The sequence below is a fragment of the Sapajus apella genome, unplaced genomic scaffold (genome assembly GCF_009761245.1).
Source record: "Sapajus apella isolate SASKATOON/1434 unplaced genomic scaffold, GSC_monkey_1.0 scaffold213, whole genome shotgun sequence".
NCBI classification, from domain to species: domain Eukaryota; kingdom Metazoa; phylum Chordata; class Mammalia; order Primates; family Cebidae; genus Sapajus; species Sapajus apella.
Window position 1 is genome coordinate 306367 of NW_022437153.1, and position 22404 is coordinate 328770.

General features: G+C 45.3%; 1 protein-coding gene across 1 annotated transcript in view; it reads left to right on the forward strand.

The window, feature by feature from the left end:
• Positions 1–19985, forward strand: part of IRAK2 (interleukin 1 receptor associated kinase 2) — a 65817-nt gene extending 45832 nt beyond the window's left edge. The window contains exons 10-14 of the mRNA XM_032270661.1: positions 612–807; positions 4166–4228; positions 13103–13303; positions 15888–16176; positions 18341–19985. Of these exons, the coding sequence (XP_032126552.1) occupies positions 612–807; positions 4166–4228; positions 13103–13303; positions 15888–16176; positions 18341–18459 (868 nt within the window). The 3' untranslated portion in view covers positions 18460–19985. The remainder of the gene's footprint in view (positions 1–611; positions 808–4165; positions 4229–13102; positions 13304–15887; positions 16177–18340) is intronic.
• The last annotated feature ends 2419 nt before the right edge of the window (positions 19986–22404 follow it).

Genomic DNA, 22404 nt, shown 5'->3' on the forward strand with positions numbered 1-22404 from the left:
CCACACCTGGCTAATTTTGGTATTTTTAGTAGAGATGAAGTTTTGGCATGTTGGCCAGACTGGTCTTGAATTCCTTACCTCAGGTGATCTACCCACCTCAGCCTCCCAAAGTGCTGAGATTACAGGTGTGAGGCACCGCGCACGGCCAGGATGAATTTTTGTTTTTGTTGTTCTTGTTACTTCCCATGATCCAGGCAGGTTTAGTCAAAAAGGATGCTGGCCACTTAGACATGAGTCAGCCGGGCCAGAGCTGGGGGTTGAACAGTTGCGGAAGAGACTGAGTCAGCACAGCCTATAGGCTTGGCAGGCTGAGGATAATCAGGGTTGGCATCTGTGGGGATCGGGGAGGCTGTACCTCTTTGGCCACATTCCTGGGGCAGCAAGACTAATTTGGAGCTCCATCTCCATTTGCTGGAGGGAGTGTGCTCCTGATGCCCTCTCTTCCCCGGTCAGGGCTGGCTCAGAAGCTCCATGCTGAGGGTCTTTGGAGACCCCAACTTGCAGGAGCTGATGTTGCTCTACCGCTTTGTCGTCTACCCAGAGGGTCTCCATGGCAACCTGTGGTTATCCAGCTCAAAATGAGAAGGTTCTCTCTCCTTTTGTTTCCACAGCTCTAATGTCTTGCTAGACCAAAATCTCACCCCCAAGCTTGCTCACCCAATGGCTCACCTGTGTCCTGTCAACAAAAGGTCAAAATACACCATAATGAAGACCCACCTGTTCCAGGCATCAGCCGCATATCTGCCAGAGGATTTCATCCGGGTGGGGCAGCTCACGAAGCGAGTGGACATCTTCAGCTGTGGAATAGTAAGAGCGTCCTGCTCTGCGTAGGCTGGGGCCGTCCTTCCCACGGCTCCTTTGTAACCACAGGGCACAGTAGAGGCACGCAGACACATTCCATCAAAGTATAGCAGGCTGGCAAGCCGTGGCCCACAGGGCTATTTTGTGTGATTTGTGAGCTAAGAGCAGTTTTACATTTATGAAGGATTATATTTTTAAACACAGAGAAGAATATGTGGGCTGGTTGTGGTGGCTCAAGCCTGTAATCCCAGCACTTTGGGAGGCTGAGGCAGGTGGATCATGAGGTCAAGAGATTGAGACCATCCTGGTCAACATGGTAAAACCCCTTCTGTACTAAAAATACAAAAATTAGCTGGGCGTGGTGGCATGCGCCTGTAGTCCCAGCTATTCGGGAGGCTGAGGCAGGAGAATCACTTGAACCTGGGAGGCAGAGGTTGCAGTGAGCTGAGATTGCGCCATTGAACTCCAGCCTGGTGACAGAGTGAGACTCCTAAAAAAAAAAAAATAAGCATATGTGACAGAGACTGAACATGCTTCACAAAGGCTCACATATTTACAGTATGGCCTGTTACAGAAGAAATTTGCCAACCCTTGAAGGAAAACCACTCATGAGTGTCCAGGTTCCAGCATGCTACAAATATCCTCTCCTCACTTCCCTAATTCCCATCCAGCCATCCACTTGTCCATCCAGGTGTCTGTTTGTCCTTGTTTTTTCATTGCTGTCTGATCCATCCAGCCTTTAGCTGCCCATCTATTCAGTGACCATCCTCCCACCCAGCACCCCTCCCCACCACCACCACCATCCTTATCTGCCATTACATCGTGCCAGGAACTAGGAATATGAATGTAACAAAAACATAGTCTCTCCCCTCAGAAGCTCATGGTCTGCATGTAGCAGTCTCCAAAGTATCTTTCTGTAGAACACCAATTCCTTTGGACCTCTAGGATTGATGTGTTAAAAGGGTTTGTGCCCTGATAGGCTTGGAAATACTGCATTGGGCAAAGTCAAGCAGGTTTCTTTACCACAAGATGAATTCAGGATGGTAGGATGGTAATGAGCCTTTAATCTGGTACTTGTGAATTCACCACAGAAGGGGATGCAGTGTCTCCCAAACTCATTCGACTGTGGAAGCTCGTTTTCTCAGAATATCTGTCCTCATCAGTGTTCCATGGAACCCGGTCTGGGAAATGCTGGCTGAGAAGAGTGGCAGTCAGGTTGGCTTCTGCCAAGTGCATACAGCTGCCCCTTGGGCCTCACCCTCTCTTCTCTAGCCTTGAACTGTGCACTTCCTCTCTCTGAACACAGTCTCCTGTCTATCTCTGCCACCATAGCCATAGCCCTGCCTCACCTCTGTCTCATCCGGTACCCCAGATTCTGCGGCCCTGTGTCTCCCAGCTGGTTCCTCTGCCTTCCTCAGCCCCACTGCGAGTTGTTCAGTGAAGCTCAGCAGGGCTAGTCCAGGCTCCTGCTCCTTTAAGAACCAGGGGGATGGAACCCCTAGGCCCAGCTCAGTTACTTTCACTATGTGACCTACACCCAGCACCTGTATCTCTGGGCCTGTTATGCCTTCTGTAAGGGTGGGTTAACCATACATGTGGAGATGAATGGAATGATGTATATAAACTGGTGAGCACAGTACCCTGCACCTACCAAGAATATTATGATGACTATGCTTATTGTTATTCCCACCTTTACACCCTTCTTCTGATACCTGTTTACTCTCAACCTTCTAACTGTGCTGTTGGTGTCACAGATTACTTCCTTATCCATCCATTCACCCTCCCACCCACCCATCCCCCCACGCACCCATCCTCCCACCCACCTACCCATCCATCCACCCACCCATCCATCCACCCTCCCACACATCCACCCATGCACTTACCCACCCACCCACCCACCTACCCAAACATCCACCCATCTGTCCATCCATCTACCCACCGATCCATCCATTCATTGAGTGCCCACTGGCTCCTGCCACCCTTTTGCTAAGCCCTGTCTCTGGTTGACCAATATGCTTTTGAACTTTGGTTCCTCCTGTGGGGAGCACAGTGCATTGCTCAGTGTTTTTTTGATGAGCGCTAAATGACCTCTATAAAGGACTTGACTCAGAGCCTGCCCTGTGGGAAGAGGCACAGGAACTTTTTGTTTATTCATATCTGCTTGTTCCTTCCCTTCCTGGCAGGGACGAGAGAGGAGTCCGTTTTCAATTGACTCCTGTCCTGCTTGCTGCAGTGGTGCCCTCTGCTGCCCCCTTCTGGCCACTGCCAGTCTTATTAATCCTGGGTGGTTTCAAACCTTTTATCTTTTCCTTCCTCCAGGCTTGGAGGGAATCTTGGCGATAAATGGGACCCTATTATGACTTTCGAGAGATGCTGTAGGAGAGAGATTCCATACTAAACGTGGGATATTCATGCCTTTCATATTCACAACTGCTAGTCTCCATTTAAAGATGAGGACACCGACGCTTAGGTTTTAGTTATGTGCTAAAGATCACCTGAGCATGTAAGGAATGGAGTCAGAATTTGAACTCAGGCCTGACTGTAGCGCCCTTAACCGTCATGCTGTTGTCTCCTGAGAAATCTTATTCAAAGCAGGTTTCCTGTTTATTAAGACGTATATCATGGTTTGTCAATTTTGTGGTGACTTACACGGATACAGGGCTGTGCTGGTTCTGCGAGTGGATGCATTAATGAATAAATAATGTTAATAAAGGCCTGAGAGTGAAACATGCTATGGATGCTGTGAGATTTGTCTCGAATAGATACCTGCCTGCACGCAGATGCCTTCTTTCCCTGAGATTGACACAGCAATGCCTGCTTGCCATAGCTGAAGGATTTTTATTTTATTTATTTATTATTATTTTTTTAAACTGGGGTCTTGCTATATTGTCCAGGCAGGTCTCGAACTCCTGGGCTCAAGCTATCCTCCCACCTCTGCCTCCGTAAGAGCTGGGATTATAGGCATGAGCCACAGCGCCCGGCCAGCTGAAGGATTTTTAAACAAAATAATCTTTAAAAAATAGTGTGTATATATGTGTGCATATATCTATATCTGTTGATATCTGTATCTATACCTATATATATCTTATGGTAATACACACAAACACACACATACACAAACATGAATTTTTGAGAACCATCTTCCCTGACTGGCTATCAATTAATTACAACCTCCTACTAGTAGCTAGGTGGCATCTTTAATTGGAGGAGGTGTTTAGTGATATTCCCACGTGGGCAGGTGTGTCTGCTGGCAATGAAGAGTAGCACCTGGAGCTCAGACTTTGCAACTGAGAAGACAGAATCTGCTGCCTGGCCGTGTGCATGAGTGTCTGAACCGTGCTAACTCACGTTCTGTTCTCTCCAGGTGTTGGCCGAGGTCCTCACGGGCATCCCTGCGATGGATAACAACCGAAGACCAGTTTACCTGGTAAGGGAACTTGTCACATCTGGCTGGGTGTTATATTTGGGCCTCACAGCTCTGTGGGTAGAGAGGGAAGTGACCTCACCTCTGGCTAGTTTTACACAGCTAATGAGGCCTGGTTCAAGGTTCCGTATGCATCCCCACAAAGTAGCTGTAACCTCCCATACCCACCTGCCAGCCAGCCATTGCTTTTTCATGATCATAGCATTTGGGGCTTGGTGCTGTGGGTCATGCCTGTGATCCCAGCACTTTGGGAGGCTAAGGTGGCCTGATCATTTGACATCCAGGAGTTCTTGAGACCAGCCTGGCCAACATGGTGAAACCCTGTGTCTATTTAAAAAAAAAAAAAAAACTTACAGAAAAAATCTCAAAATTGTCCAGATGTAGTGGCATGCACCTGTAATCCCAGCTACTTGGGAGGTTGAGGCAGGAGAATCACTTGAACCTGGGAGGCAGAGGTTGCAGTGAGCTGAGATCATGTCACTGCACTCCAGCCTTCCAGCCTGGGTGACAGAGTGAGACTCCATCTCAAAAAAAAAAAAAAAAAGATTAAAAAAAAGAATTTGGAATGTTTACAGAAAGCACACTTCTCTACATATCAGGCAATTAGGGATTTTCCTCAATTTGATAAAAATTTTAGCCCTTTTAAACAAGTTTCTTTTTTTTTTGAGACAGTCTCACTCTATAATCAGGCGCCAGGCTGAAGCGCAGTGGCACAATCTTGGTTCACTGCAACCTCCACTTCCCAGGTTCAAGCAATTCTCCTGTCTCAGCCTCCTGAGTAGCTGGGACTACAGGTGTGCGCCACCATGCCCAGCTGATTTTTGTATTTTTAGTAGAGACGGGTTTCACCATGTTGGCCAGGGTGGTCTTGATCTCTTGACTTCATGATCTGCCCACCTTGGCCTCCCAGAGTGCTGGGATTACAGGCGTGAGCCACCACGCCCGGCCACAAGTTTCTATAATAAAAACAATTTCCACTTTGTAGGCCAAAGATCTGATATACATTGTCATTTAAAAAATATAACAACCTTGGCCGGGCGCGGTGGCTCACGCCTGTAATCCCAGCACTTTGGGAGTCCGAGGCGGGTGGATCACGAGGTCAAGAGATCGAGACCATCCTGGTCAACATAGTAAAACCCCGTCTCTATCAAAAATACAAAAATTTAGCTGGGCATGGTGGTGCGTGCCTGTAATCCCAGCTACTCAGGAGTCTGAGGCAGGAGAATTGCCTGAACCTGGGAGGCGGAGGTTGCGGTGAGCCGAGATCGCGCCATTGCACTCCAGCCTGGGTAACAAGAGTGAAACTCCGTCTCAAAAAAAAAAAAAAAAAAAAAAAAAAAAAAAATATATATATATATATATATATATAAAACAACCTGGCTGGGTATGGTGGCTCATGCCTCTAATCCCAGCACTTTGGGGAAGGCCAAGGTGGGCAGATCACTTGAGGCCAGGAGTTCGAGACCAGCCTGGGCAACATGGTGAAACGCCGTGTCTATTAAACATACAAAAATTAGCCTGGTGTGGTGGCACAAGCCTGTAATCTCAGCTACTTGGGAGGCTGAGGCCGAGAATCGCTTGAACCCAGGAGACGGAGGCTGCAGTGAGCTGAGATTGCACCACTGCACTCCAGCCTGGGTAACAGAGTGAGACCCTGTCTCAAAAAAGAATAAAAATGTAACAACCTAGCCTGACTTTGTATTAAGTACTTTCTATACATTATCTTTATAAATCATCTCAACTTTTCCATGATATTATCATTGTTCATCTGCAGATGAGGAAAGCTGGCTCTCAGGTTGGCCTGGAATCATTCTGAGTCAGATCTCCCTGACCCGAGATCCTGAGTTCTTAACCACAGCAGTCTCCTGCCTGTTTCTTGTGACAGTCCAACCATACAAATTCAGTATTATCATCCCCATTTACAGCTGAGAAAACTGAGGCCAAGCTGAAGTGACCCTCAGTGAGATCAGTGGTGGAACTGGGATTTAATTGAACCCATGGCTTCTGCAGAGTTGCAAATCTCACGAAAGCTCTAGTTTTCTTCATCAGTTTGAGAGGGGCCACCTTTTCCTACTAGATGTTGAGGTCATTGGAACAGGCAGATTTTTTTTTCTGGTGACTGGGCCCCAGAAGGATACCCTGGGCTCTGGAGTAGGAGTAGGGAGGCTGAAGCCTCCGCACTGCATGCAGAAAGTCATGACATGTCCCTTTGCTGAACTCTGTGAGTTTACCCCTTTTGGGCAGTCAACCCCATATGCTGCAGAGAGGTCTGTCTGGGCAGCTCAGATGTGATTTGGGCCGTTTAGGGGCAGTTTCCCATCTCTTGGCTGTTTTCTTGAGATGCATTTCCCAGCAGTCCTCTGGGGCTCCCCAGACAAGTGTCAAAGGAGGCTTTTGAGGCACTAACGTGAAATTGTCTAGATTTTCTTTTTTTTTTTTTTTGCTAATGATTTCTAAAAATGTGGAAAATAATGATTTTTAAAATTTAGTTTATTTCTCTTCCTCTAGACTCTAGTATGGTCTCTTATCATGTTCTGTTGTGGTAAGTGCAATCTGATGGTTAATCAAGATTTGAGTCAGGGAGGAAAGCTTGCTGACTTCCTGTGGCCCAGGCTAGGAGGAAGCAGGCCTCCCCCAGGCTCGGGAAAGTGTTAGTTGCACTTTCACGGTGTTTCCTGAGGGGATTTGATGGTTTCCATCAAAATTAAAAATATGAGTACCCTCTGTTTGTGCCTAGAGAAACATGCAGATAGGTGAGGAGAGACACATGAACAAGGATATTTGTAGTAGCATATTTTTTTCAAGACAGAGTCGCCCTCTGTCGCCCAGGCTGAGTACAGTGGCGTGATCTTGGCTCACTGCAACCTCTGCCCCCGGGGTTCAAGCGATTCTCCTCCCTCAGCCTCCCCAGTATCTGGGATGACAGGAGCATGTCACCACACCCAGCTAATTTTTGTATTTTTTTAGTACAGACAGGGTTTCACCACGTTGGCTAGGTTGACTTCGAACTCCTGACATCAGTCAGGTGATCCACCTGCCTCGGCCTCCCAAAGTGTTGGGATTACAGGAGGGAGCCACTTTGCCTGGCCAAATTTAATTTAATTTGATTTAGACAGGGGTCTTGCCCTGTCACCCAGGCTGGAGTGCAGTGGCATGATCATAGCTCACTGCCGCCTCGAACTCCTGGGCTCCAGGGATCCTACCACCTTAGCCTCCCGACTAGCTGGAATTACAAGCATGAGCCACTGTGCCTGGGATCTGACAGGGTTATTGAAGGTTAAATAACGTGTGAGATGCATAAAATAATGACTAGAACATAATAAACATAACGTATGTTAACAATTATTATTATCATTGTTATTTGAGATAAGGTCTCTGCCAACCAGGCTAGCATGTAGTGGTGCAATCATGGCTCACTGTAACCTTGAACTCCTGGCCTCAAATGATCCTCCCACTTTAGCCTCCCAAGTAATTGGGACCACAGGCACGTGTCACCACTCCTAGCTAATTTATATTTTTATTTTATTTATTTATTTTTTATTATTTTGAGACAGTCTCACTCTGTCGCCCATACTGGAGTACAGCAGCACAATCTCGGCTCACTGCAGCCTCCACCTCCTGGCTTCAAATGATTCTCCTGCCTCAGCTTCCCCAATAGCTGGGATAACAGGCATGCAACAACATGCCCAGCTAATTTTTGTATTTTTAGTAGAGACAGGCCAGGCTGGTCTTGAATTCCTGATGTCAAGTGATCCACTTGCCTCAGCGGCCCCCCAAGTAACTGGGACCACAGGCATGTGCCCTCACACCGAGCTAATTTTTTATTTTTTTTTTAAAGAGACGGGGTCTCCCTATGTTGCCCGGGCCAGAGTGTGTTGGTTATTCACAGGCGAGATCCCACTACTGATCAGCACAGGAGTTTTGACCTGTTCCATTTCCAATCTGGGCCGGTTCACCCCTCCTTAGGCAACCTGGTGGTCCCCCACTCCTGGGAGGTCACCATATTGTTGCCAAACTTAGTGCGGACACCTGATCGGCATAGCGCACTACAACCCAGAACTCCTGGACTTAAGCGATCCTCTCACCTCAGTCTCCTGAGTAGCTGGGACTACAGGCATGCCCCACTGCACCCCGCAATGTTTTTTTTTTGTTTGTTTGTTTTAGATGGAGTCTCACTCTGTCGCCCAGGCTGGAGTGCAGTGGCGTGATCTTGGCTCACTGCAACCTCCGCCTCCCAGGTTCAAGCAATTCTCCTGACTCAGCCTCCTGAGTAGCTGAGACTACAGACACATGCCATCATACCTGTCTAATTTTTTATTTTTAATAGAGACAGAGTTTCACCATGTTGGCCAGGCTGGTCTCAAACTCCTGATTTCAGATGATCCTCCCGCCTCAGCCTCCCAAAGGGCTGGGATTATAGGTGTGAGCCACTGTGCCCAGCCATTTAAAATTTTTAATCTGTAGAGATGAAGTCTTGTTATGTTGTCTAGGCTGATATTGCTATTATTTTAATAGCTCTTAGGATACTGTTTTAATTATTATATAAGTAAATATATAACCAAAATAATTATATCTGTATACCAGAAAGTATTATAATCAAAATTATTAGCAGGGGTTACCTTTGGAGTGTAGAAATGAAGGGAAAGGTAAACTTTTGCCCCCAATTTTAACCACTTATGTTTAATTTTAATTTTTTTTTTTTTTTTGAGACAGAGTCATGCTCTGTCGCCAGGCACCAGGCTGGAGTGCAGTGGCATGATCTCAGCTCACTGCAACCTCCGCCTCCTGGATTCAAGCAATTCTCCTGCCTCAGCCTCCCGAGTAGCTGGGACTACAGGCACACGCCACCACACCCAGCTAATTTTTGTATTTTTAGTAGAGATGAGGTTTCACCATGTTGGCCAGGAGGGTCTCGATCTCTTGACCTCGTGATCCACCCACCTCGGCCTCCCAAAGTGCTGGGATTACAGGCATGAGCCACTGTGCCCAGCCAATTTTTTTTTTTTTTTAAATGGAGTCTCCCTCTGTGGTCCAGGCTAGAGTATAGTGGCTTGATGTTGGCTCACTGCAACCTCTGTCTCCCAGGTTCAAGCAATTCTCCTGCCTCAGCCTCCCATGTAGCTAGGATCACAGGTGTGTGCCACTATGGCCCAGATAATTTTTGTATTTTTAGTAGAGATGGGGTTTTGCCACATTGCCTAGGAAGGTCTCAAACTCCTGAGCCCAAGTGATCCTCCTGCTTTGGCCTCCCTAGGTGTTGGGATTATGAGCGTGAACTGGTGTGCCCAGCCAAAAGTTGCTTTTTAAAGCTGTTTAGTTTGAAACTAGACCCAAAGAATGTCTGTATATTACTTTGGTTATGTTTCTTTATTTTTATTATTATTTTTTCATTTTTTATTTTTGTTTTTATATGGAGATGGGACCTACGCTTTTTTGCCCAGGCTGGTTTTGAACTCCTGGGCTCAAGCATTCTGCCTGCCTCAGCCTCTCAAAGTGCTGAGATTATAGGCGTGAGCCACCACACCCGGCCATGGTTATGTTTCTTAAAACTCTTAACCTCTCACAACCTCTCCTGCAATGCCCTTTTTCATTTTGGATGCTGTTGCATTTTCGCATAGAATGGGTCATTTGCCTTATATAGACAGACTGTCTCACATCCTGGGTTTTGCTGATTACATCCTGTGGTCTCCTTTCCTTGTTTCTCTATTCCTCGTATTTCCTGTATTTGCCAGTTAACCGTTGTGACTTGTTTAGAGCCATGATCAATGCCTTTGTCAAGAACACTCTTCTTGGAGGCGCTGTGAGCCTTCCATTGCTTCACTACACAGGGCGCGTAGCTTGTTGTCCTACTTTTAGTGCTAAGACTGATCAATGTGTTCAGGTTTTGGTGCTAAGATTGATCAGTGGTTTCAGGTGGAGCTGTGAACTCCTTCATGGTGAAGTTCCCCCGACATCGTTTAATCATGGGTTCTCAGTACCCCCAACCCCTGTTTAAACAGCAGGTGTCTTCAGTACTTGCTTTGATGATCATCATAGTCTTTGCATGAAGAGACATAGCAATGATGGTAGGTTTCCAGTTGGAGCAAATTGTGAGACCCTGCCTCTAGAAAAAAAGAAAATAATAAACTTCTGCTGTTCTTGATGATCAGTTTTAAACACTGGTACATTTTAAAAAAGATAAACATTTAGGTTGGCCACAGTGGCTCACACCTATAATCTGAGCATTTTGAGATAATAAGGCAGGAGGATTACTTGAGCCCAGAAGTTCAAGACCAGCCTAGGCAACATATTGAGACGTCATCTCTACAAAAAATCAAAAAGTTAGCCAAGTACAGTGGCATGTGCCTGTAGTCCCAGCTACTTGGGAGGCTGAGGTGGGAGGACTGATTGAACTGAGAAGGCTGAGACTGTCATGAGCTGTGATTATATCACTGTGCCTGGACTATTTTTAAGAGTTTAAATGCAAAACCAGAATATAGAGAAAGTGGTAAATATAGGAAATTATGAAAAATAAAATAGAGGGTTGGGCATGGTGGCTCACGCCTGTAATCTCACTACTTTGGGAAGCCAAGGCAAGAGTATTGCTTGAGGCCAGGATTTTGAGACCAGCCTGGACAACATAGTGAAACTCTGTCTCAACAAAAAATACAAAAGTTAGCCAGGCATTGTGGTGCATGCTGATAGTCCTAGCTACTCTGGAGGCTGAGGCAGGGGATTGCTTAAGCCTGGGAACTCGAGGTTACAGTGAGCCATGATCATGTCACTGTACTCCAGCCTGGGAAACAGAGTAAGACCCTGTCTCTAAAAAACAAAAAAAAATGGAAATCACTCCCAAAGATACAACTATTCATATTTGGCAACCTGCCCGCTGGTCTTTATTTTGTGTATGTATATATAGAGATCGTTTGTATTACTTATATATTTACATTTTATTTACAGCATGGATTTTCATCAGATTTTTGTATCGTATGTGGATGAAATATGTAATATATGTAATGCATATAGCATATAGTATGTAACATATAAAGTACATTGAAATACTTATAGTTATTTTACATGTGAAACCATATAAAATACTATATATTTTATAATATATAGTTACAAATATGCACATCTATGACTTTTTATTTTATATTTTAATTTTTTTGTTTACTTTTTTTTAACACATTGGTATTCTCTGCAACTCTAGCCAAAGATATAACATTATTTTAAAAGTATACAAAACATTATATATGACAAACATGTATGAATGTATAAAAAATTATATATAAATGTTATTTATACAAATATACTATATTTCACATGTTAATGTAATTATATAATAGATTAATAACACTATAACTGTCAATAGTATCCATAATTATATTACATATTAATTTTCTTACAATATATTTAACTTTTAGTATATTTAAGCTTGCTCTTCTCTCTCTCTCTCTCTCTGTGTGTGTGTGTGTGTGTGTGTGTGTGTGTGTATATACATATATATATATAAGTTTGTTTTTTTTTCCCTGAGACAGAGTCTTGCTCTGTTGCCCAGGCTGGAGTGCAGTGGCACTATCTCGGCTCACTGCAACCTCTGCCTCCCCAGGTTCAAGCAGTTCTTGTGCCTCAGCCTCCTGAGTAGCTGGTATCACAGGCGCATGCCACCATGCCCAGCTAATATTTTTTGTATTTTTAGTAGAGATAAGGTTTAACTATCTTGGCCAGGCTGGTCTCGAACTTCTGACCTCAAGTGATCTGCCCACCTTGGCCTCCCTGTAAAGGGATTACAGGTGTGAGGCACTGCACCTGGCCTACAGTACATTTTTTTACAATATTGAACACAGTGTATTTGTAACATTTATATATATGCTAATCATATATACCATATTACTCATGAAATATATAACATATAACATATTAAATATACTTACATATTTGTATAAAATTATTTATATAGCATATATTCTATTGTATGCATAGTTCAGATCCCTGCATTTTATGTCATACAAAATATATGTAAATACAAAACATATAAAAAGTATCAATAGACATAATATTTTCTCTATAGTGGCTCTCCTGTTACGTATACATAGGTCAGAATCCTATATTTGAAATGTTTATATCATAAGAGATTGTCCATGTATTTGTTAATAAGATTATGTAAGTGCTCATCATGTAGTAAGTACCATATAAATGGTAGCTATTGTTACTCTTAGTTATTATCATTAAAATACTATTGAATATTCCGTGTCAGGTGTTAGTCTTTGTGCATTAGGTGCACTGTTTCATTTAATGGTGCGTTAGTCCTAGGTGTAGTTATTTTATGTTTTTTTAAAGACAGAATTTCCCTGTCGCCAAGGCTGGAGTGCAGTGGCGTGACCTCCGCCCACCCTCCCTCTGGGTTCAAGCAATTCCTCTGTCTCAGCCTCCCTAGTAGCTGGGATTACAGGTGCCCGCTACCACAGCCAGCTATTCTGTATTTTTAGTAGAGACAGGGTTTCGCCATGTTGGCCACGCTAGTCTCGAAATCCTGACCTCAGGTGATCCACCTGCCTCGGCCTCCCAAAGTGCTGGGATTTCAGGCATGAGCCACCACGCCTGGCCCTGGTGTAGGTATTTTTGTTCCTATTTTCCTGATGAACCAGCCGAGGCCTAGAAAAATTAAGAACTCGCATTTGTGACATGAGTTCACTATGGAGTGTCCTGTGCATGTAAGAAATTGAGTCCTCCATTTCTTGGGTGTTTCACTTCTTTCTGAAATCCTTGCATTTATTCTTACAATGTCCTGTTGCTTTCCCGAGCATATTTTGCAGCTCTGGAAGTGAGTGGGGCGCGTCAGTTGGCTCTCGCAGACCTGCAGCTCACACAAGGGCGTTTCCACCCTTCTTCCCACAGAAGGATCTTCTCCTCAGTGAAATTCCAAGCAGCACCGCCTCGCTTTGCTCTAGGAAGACGGACGTGAAGAAGGTGATGGCAAAGGAGATCTGCCAGAAATACCTGGAGAAGGGCGCAGGAAGGCTGCCAGAAGACTGCGCCGAGGCCCTGGCTGTGGCCACCTGCCTGTGCCTGCGGAGGCGCAACGCCAGCCTGCAGGAGGTGAGCCTCGCTGGCAGCGGCCTAGTGCCTGGGCGCGCGGGTCCGCCTCATCCGGACGGCCCCTTCACAGAGGCCTGGTGCACAAACCAGGGCTGTGTTCGCTTGCAAACAGCAGAACTTCCCGAAGCTCTCATCAGCCACAGGCCGTATAGGGATGGATTAGTGGGGAGCCTAAGGACAGGGGAGGTGCAGGGCCTCAGGGCGCAGGACCAAGCCCGCGGGTGTTAACAGAATTCTCTGTGAATTGGCTTTATTCCCCCTTCCCTACAGGCGCCTTCTCCTTTCCTCTGTGCTCTCTGGTATGGAACGGCTCTGCCCGCAGGTTATAATGGAGAGAATGAGCCTCCACCCTGTGTCCCACGGCAGAGGGAGAACCTGATTGGCTGAACTCAGGTCAGGTGTCCACTGCTTGGCTAATCAGGCATGGTGTGGCGGGTCCAGCATGAAAACTTGGCTGCCCAAGGCTCCCTCCCTGGATGGTGTCCAGAATCTCGCTCTGTCCCCTAGGCTAGAGTGCCGTGGTGCAGTCTCGGCTCACTGCAATCTCCATCCTTTGGGTTCAGGCAATTCTCCTGCCTCAGCCTCCCGAGTGGCTAGGATTACAGGCGTGCACCATCACACCCAGCTAATTTTTGTATTTTTAGTAGAGTCAGGGTTTCACTATGTTTGCCAAGCTGCTCTAGACCTCTCGACCTCCTGACCCCAGATGATCTGCCTGCCTTGGCCCCCCAAAGTGTTGGGGTTACAGGCGTGAGCCACTGTGCCTGGGCTCACTAAGGGTTTTAAGGAGAGGTAGAACATAATCAGGTTTGTATTCTAAAAAGATCTGTCTCCTTCAACCAATTATTCTTTCAGTAAGACTTTCTTCCCTTCTTGGAGTAGTTTTCAGCTATGTTCAGGCAAAAAAAAAAAAAAAAAAAGACTTTAATCCTTTTATTCATCCCATTATTTTCTTCAATGTATCACTTAAGGTGGAGGTGAAACTGCTATAACAGGGAAACTGCAAAATGCAGTGGTTTAAACAAGATACATGTCTGTTCTCTTTAGTGTAACAGTTTGAATTTACCCAGTCCAGTGCTAATGTGGCAGTACCATGGTATTGGGGACCCAGGATCCTTCTATATTGTTGCTCTGCTATACTTACCATGTGGCTTCCATTTCAGGGTCTAAGATGGCTGCTCTCACCCAGGCCATCACACCAGCATTCCAGCCAGTGAAAGGGGGTTAAAAGAAAGAGGTGGACACACTCCCTTTCTTTTAAAGATGTGATCTAGAAATGCATTTTTCTCACATAATGGAGAGCAGAACCTAGTTACATGGCCTCATCTAGCTACAAGGAAATGCAGTCTTTAGCTTGGCAAATATCTACTGTAAAGATTTATCTTAAGAAATAACATGTGACCTGGGCCTTGAAGGATGAGAGAGGGTTGCCATGTAGAATAAATGGGATAGGGCACTTTAGGTGTACAAAGAGGTAGGAGACAGCCTTTGCTCTTAGTAGATCACAACCAAGCTAGGAAGATGAGAGACCAGCTGGGTCAGAGACCAGACGATAAGCAGGCCTGGGTTTGGTGGTCACCTTTGCAATTTGGTGGACTGGCTGGGTGGCTTTAGGCAGGGAACTCTTCTGACCTTTTAATTTTTTATCTATAAAAGCTCATGCATTGTGTATGAAATGGATATATTAGTATACTGAATTTTTTGCAAGGCACTGAGATGAAATTTGTTATTGTTATTACGGGTATATGTGTGTGTGCTTTTGTGTCAGTGTGAAGAAGAAACATTCCTTCCTTGCTTCCCTCTAATTTTCCTAACCTCCCTAACCAGAAAAACCTTCCAGGGCAAAATCTATATTATTTGTGTTTTTCTGATTGAAAGTGTTAGGAGCTTAAACTCTTACACACACACTCTCTCTCTCACACACACACACACCCCCTACATGTGCACACACACACAGACAAAGGGAGAGGGGAAGAATATGAATGAGTGAATTAGTGAATGAAGGAACTTAGTGGCTCATTTAAGCAAACAGCAGAGAGGACAGGCATTGCTTTGGTTTCAGTGAAGTTAGACCCAGGGTCTCAAACACCACAGGTACAGCCATCATGTCTCTGTGTCTGTGGCTTTCTCTCTCCCTGTTGCTTGCCTCTTCTTTATTCTGTGTTGAGCTTTCATTTTCTTCCACTGTAAATGGGTTTTCTGAGTGTGGCGGGGCATCTGGTTCTACCACTAGAAAGGAAAGGCTGGAGGTCTTTCCCCAATAAGCTCTAGGTGGAAAAGTTTCAGGGAAGGATTCTGATTGGCCTACTTGGATCACATGCCCAAATGTAGACTAATCCCTGTGGCCAGAGGAGTGGGGTACTATGATCAGCCCATGTTGGGTCATGTCGTTTCATCTATGGCAGGGCAGGTGGTGGGCAAGTGCAGGTCTTTTCAAAGGAATGGTGCCGCTTTTTCAGACAAAGCAACCAACATTTGGTTCTTCAGTCTGCCCCTGGCCCCCTCTTTGCTGGGAGGCCAGGTGTTAGTATTTTTATTTCAGAGAGAATTCCTGATGAACTCCCTTATCCCTCTTCTCCCAAAGGTGCGTGGCTCTGTAGCTGCTGTTGAAGAGCGGCTCCGAGGTCAGGAGACCTTGTTCCCTTGGAGTGGGCTTTCTGAGGCTACAGGCTCTTCTTCCAACACCCCAGAGGAAACAGACGATGTGGACAATTCCAGCCTTGATGCCTCCTCCGTGAGTGTGGCACCCTGGGCCGGGGCTGCTGCCCCCCTTCTCCCCATAGAGAATGGGGAAGGAAGGCTGCGGGCCATCGTGGGAAGGGAGGCCGACTCCTCCTCTGAGGCCTGCGATGGCCCAGAACCTCCCCAGGATGGTAAGCTGGAGGTCGGAGTGCATATAGATGCTCATGTGTGTCCCCCCAACTTCAGGCCATCATTTTTTCTTTCTGTTACCCTCATTCACTCCTTCATTTGGTTATTCAGCCATTCACCAACCAGCCAGTTTTTCACAGAGAAACCTCGGAGGCATCCTTGACACCTCCCTTTCCTCACTGCCCTGGACCATGTCCAGTCAATCACCCAATCCTGTCCATTTGCCTCCTAAATCTTTCTCACCTCCAACTACATCTTTCTCTGCATTCCCTCTTTGTCTGAGCTTCTGTCCTCAGGGGATTGCACAGCCTCCCAGAGTTCTCCTCCATCCATTCTGGCCCCTCCCTCACCAGGTCCTTCTCCAGGAGCCAGCCAGAGTAGCTTTTAAAAACACAATGTGGGCCAGGCTTGGTGGTTCACGCCTGTAATCCCAGCAATTTGGGAGGCTGAGGTGGGTGGATCAGCTGAGGTCAGGAGTTCGAGACCAGCCTGGCCAACATGGCGAAACCCTGTCTCTACTAAAAATAAAAAAAATTAGCTAGGTATGGTGGCGCGTGCCTGTAATCCCAGCTACTCGGGAGACTGAGGCAAGAGTATAGCTTGAACCTGGGAGTAGGAGGTTGCAGTGAGCCGAGATCGCACCACTGTACTCCAGCCTGGGTGACAGAGCAAGACTCCATCTCAGGAAAATCAAAAAAAGATACCTTCCATTCCTGCCATTCAGGTCCAAGGATACCAGGTTTCTTTCTGAAATAAAAAAAGTAGGAAGGCCCCTTCAATGCAGTGTCCCTGTTCCTTAGTAAACATGGTTCAATGAGTGTCCCAGGCTCTGATCACTCCTGGTTCTCCTTTTACTCCTCCTGCCATGGGGAGGGGAGAGGAAGAAGAAAGACAGGATGTGAACATTTTTTTCACTCCACCTTCCCAGCCCTCAATACCATAAAGAGGAACAGGGAAACCCTCTTCTTTCTGGAAGGTCAGGGTAGGTTTTGGGGCTTCCTTCAAAGGTAGAGGTGATAAAAATGCTTATTACCACTGGGCACAGTGACTCATGCCTGTAATCCTAGTACTTTGGGAGGCTGAGGTGGGCAGATTGATTGAGCCCAGGAGTTAAAGATCAGCTTGGGCAACATAGTGAAAACCCATCTCTGCAAAGGATGCAAAAATTAGCCAGGTGTGGCTGATCAGGCCTGTAATCCCAGCACTTTGGGAGGCTGAGTTAGGTGGATCCCTTGAGGTCAGGAGTTCGAGACTAGCCTGGCCAACATCATGAAACTCTCTACTGAGAATATTTGTATATAAAAAATAGAAAATTAGCTGGGTGTGGTGGCGCACATTACATCTATAATCGCAGCTACTTGGAAGACTGAGACAGGAGAATCGCCTGAACCCAGGAGACGGAAGTTGCAGTGAGCAGAGATTGCTCCAGCCTGGGCAACAGAGTGAGACTGTCTCAAAAAAATATATTGGCTGGGTGCAGTGGCTCAGGCCTGTAAGCCTAGCACTTTGGGAGACTGAGGCAGGTGGATTACTTAAGCTCAGGAGTTTGAGACTACTCTGGGCAACACTGTGAGACCCCATCTCTACTAAAATGCAAAACAATTGGCTCGGTGTGGTGGTATGCACCTGTAATCCCAGTTACAGGTATTGATCGACTTACCACCTATGCAACTTATCACCATTAGACTTTACGACCACAATCACTAGCCATGACTGCTCCGTGTCTGGCAGCGCAAACGTTGCCCAGCTGGGCGTACGACAGTGCGGACCAGCTTCCAGCAACACTACCATCTCCGCGTGCACCATTTCAACTGTACATATAGCCTACTCAACTTACGACCAAATCGTGTTACGACTGGTCCGCGGTCCCAACCGTGGTCGTAAGTTGAGCACTAGCTGTACTTGAGAGGCCGAGGCAGGAGAATTGCTTGAACCTGGGAGGTGGAGGTTGCATTGAGCAGAGATTGCACAATTGGGTTCCAGCCTGGGCAAGAGAGTAAGACCGTATCTCAAAAAAAAAAAGAAAGAAAGAAAAGAAAGGAAAGGGGAAAAAAGAGAAATGCTCATTACACTCAGGGCCTGATTCAGAAACCTGATTTAAGTGAATCTAAGAATTATAATGATGGTAGCTTTCATGCAAGTTGCTCTTCTTTCCTTTCTGTTAAGCATCAGCTACAGAGACTTCATGGCAAATTGAGATCAATGAGGCAAAAAGGAAACTGATGGAGAATATTCTGCTCTACAAAGAGGAGAAACTGGACAGCGTTGAGCTCTTTGGCCCCTGATGACTGGCACACAGCTGAGGACACTTGTCCTTAGTTGGAAAGATGAGCATCAGATCAAGAGAAAGGTCTGAGGCAGAATCCAAGACCTGCCTGGAAATACACAACAAAACCTCAGCTCTCCTGGGTGGGAGGGAAACTTCATTTCACTGGAATGAGTTGGGAGAGAAGGGCCCTCAGCTTTTAGAGACACAAAAATCCATGAAGCCTCTTCCTTTCTGGGCTTTGTTAGCTAGTGCAGGGGATCAGAGGAGAGTGAAGCAGAAACCCTGTACACGGGCCCAGGATGTGGGTGATTTTGTGGTACCAGGGACTGTGTGATGGTAACCACCCCTGCAGATTCCATTACCTCAGCAGCTCCTGTCCCCCCACCACTGGCGGAGCATTCTGCAATGCCATAGCATTTTCTGGAGCTAAGATCTCTGGGTCGTATTTGCTGACAGCCTGCAAGCTTTCATGCTCTGAAAGACTTTTTTTAGTTTTTATTTTTATTTTTTTGTAGAGATGTGGTCTCGCGGTGTTGCCCAGGCTGGTCTTGAAGTCCTGGGCCCAAACAGTCCTCCCACCTCGGCCTCCCAAAGCGCTGGGATTACAGGTTGGAGCCACTGTACCTGTTCTGAAAGACTTTCAACTTGTGTCTCAGTGCAGTTCTTGACTCACCTCTCCAGGTCTCAAGTTCTACAAATGGCAGACACCTGGTGAAGCACTCTACAGGCTTTCCACTGCCTGTATTGGAAATCTTGCAACTCACATATTTATTTAGTCACTGCCTGGCACCTTTATCTTCCCATCCCACTAATATTAGTGTTTTTTTAATGGAGCTTTTATTTTGTTATTTTTTTTGAGACAGTCTCAGTCTCTTGCCTAGGCTGGAGTGCAGTGGTGCGACTTCGGCTCACTGCAAATTTTGCCTCCCAGGTTCAAGCGATTCTCCTGCCTCAGCCTCCTGAGTAGCTGGGACTATAGATGCCCACCACCATGCCTGGCTAATTTTTATATTTTTAGTAGGGACGGGCTTTCACCATATTGGCCAGGCTGGTCTCAAACTCCTGACCTCGTGATCCACCCACCTCGGCCTCCCAAAGTGCTGGGATTACAGGCATGAGCCACCACACCCACCCAAGAATATGTGTTATTTATAACTGAATGAAGAATCAGGAGACTGCATTTCATGTCTGATTCTGCTGCTAATTAAGTCAGTCATTTAGTTTTTGGGACCTCAGTTTCTTTGTAAGTAAGATAACACCTGCTTGTTCTCCATCCCTGGGCTGTTGGGAGGAACAGAGGAGACAGTGGCTATAGAAGCGCTTGGAAAATGCACTTGTCCTGTTTTATAAAATAAAAAGGTATTAAATGTATATTTCTGCCATGTACCTAATGATTATTCAGTGTGTATATATCTGAAAAGTCATGTTGCATATCTTTTTGTAAAACAGATGCTATTTTAAATTCACTGGGAGAAATGTCCTATTTAAAATGATTCTATAGTGATATCTTTTTATACAATAAAAATATGTTTGTAAAGTCAACAGACAACCTGTAATTAGTTTTGTGTCTAGAAGAATTTGTTTAGAGAAGGCGCTCTGCATCCTTGAGACGGGGTAGCCGAGAGCTAGCTAGGATCCTGGCTCTCACTGTTGACTGTGAATAGCTACATGATCCTGAGCCCAGGTAGGGAGTTACTGTGAGGCTCTGCTTCCTCATCTGTACACTGCGAAGAAAAAGTACCCATCTCATAGGCTTGTTGTCAGGGGTAGGTCCTGCCTGTGGAAAGCATTTAGCAACTCCCCAGTAAGGACGGCTTTGGCTTGATGTGTGATGTAGCTGAACTGGGTCCCAGCCAGGAGGACAATGATCTGTACAGACAGCACTGTCTTCAGCTCTGGTGTCTGTGAGGATTCAAGGTGAATGTGCATTTTGTGCCCTAAACAGGACATGACCTGTTGCAAACACCTTACAATTATAAGCAGGGTGTTTCCAAGGCTGTTTAAGCAATAGAGGGCTGACACTAATAGGTTCCTGGTTATCCAGACATACTTGCATTTCTAGACTAGGATTTCACCTATTTTTGGAGAAGTCAGTGAATCCCTTTGGGATTTGGATGAAAGCTATAGACTTCTGCTCAGCCAGGTATAAATATATACATGCACATTCTGAGTATATGAATTCCAGACAATCACGGGTACTGTGATGTCTTTTCATGAATCCCACACAGGGAAAGCCTGAATTTTTTTTTAGGTTAATAGAGGATTTAAAAATCCAAACAGTACAAAGGTTACATTGTGAGAAGGCAGGCTTTTTCTCATTGTGATCTTAGCCTCCAGTTTTTTCCTCCCAAAGGCAACCACTGTCACTAGGTTGGAGTATCCTTCCAAAGGCAATGCAAAACAGAGGTGATGCTCAACTTAATTAGTTACCAGGGAAACGCAAATCAAAACCTCTATGAGATGCCACTTCACATTCACTAGGATAGCTACAATCAAAGACAGAAACAAGGGTTGGCCACAATGTGGAGAAGTTGGAGCCCGCACACACTGCTGGTGGGAATTGAAAATAGTGAGCACTTTGGAAAACAGTTTGGCACTTCCTAAAAAGGTAAAACAGTCTCCATATGACTTAGCAATTCTATGCCTAGGTGTCTACCCAAGACAAATGAAAACACATCCACACAAAAGCCTGCACACCAAGGTTTATAACAGCATGAATCATAATAGCCAAAAAATAGAAACAACCCAAATATCCATCAACTGATGAGTGGGTAAATGAAATGTGGTCTATTCATACAATGGAATATTACTCAGCCATAGAAAAGAATTAAGTATTGATACATGTTACAACATAGATGAATGTTGAGATGATGCTAAGCAAAAGCTTGTCACATATTGTATGATTCCATGTTTAATTTTGTCAGAATAGGCAAACCTATCAAGACAGAAAATAGATTACAGTCTTGCTGGAATTACAGGAGTGAGTCACCAGGCCAGCTGGTCATACACTATTTTTTTTTTTTTTTTTTTTTTTGAGACAGAGTCTCGCTCTGTTGTCCAGGCTGGAGTGCAATGGCATAATCTTGGCTCATTGCAACCTCCGCCTCCTGGGTTCAAGCGATTGATTCTTTTGCCTCAGCCTCCCAAGTAGCTGGGATTACAGGTGCCCACCACCATGCCAAACTAATTTTCGTATTTTTTAAAAATTAGAGATGGGGTTTCACCATGTTGGTGAGTTTGGTCTCGAACTCCTGATCCTGTGATCCACCTGCCTCCACCTCCCAAAGTGCTGGGATTACAGGCATGAGCCACTGCACCTGTCACTCATACACTTTAAATGAGTGAATTTTATGGTATGTAAATTATATCTCAAAGCTGTGAGAAACAAATACACAAAGTGGTTACCCTCAGGGATTTGAAAAAAGAAAGCCACATTTATCTTTGTGGGCCACTCCTCTCTATTTAGCCACACAAGTATTTCATTCATGCTTTTCTAGGTCCTTTGTTTTTTCACTTCTTTCTTGGCCATTGCTCCTCAACAGTAAGTTTAGATCACTTCATTCTTTTTGCCTTACATTCCATTGTATGGATATTCCTTAATGTATATAACCAGCTCCTACTGATGGAGATTGAGGTTTTGTTTTCATTCCAGCTACTATAGACAATGCTACCTTCCAAGGAGATTGTATCAATTAACACTACAACAAGGATGTATGGGAGTGCATTTCCGCACATCCTTAGCCACAAGGTATATTATCTTGTTTTTTGATTATTCCCAATTTAACGAGTGGAAAATTATAATTTTATACGTACTTTTTAAATGGCTGAGGTGGAGTCATCTTTCTTATGTTTAAGAGCCTTTCATAATTTTTGTTCATTGCTTCCTTTGCTTTTTTTTTTTTTTTTTTTCCTGAGACAGGGTCTCACTTTAACTCTCTGACTGGAGTGCAGTGGCGTAATC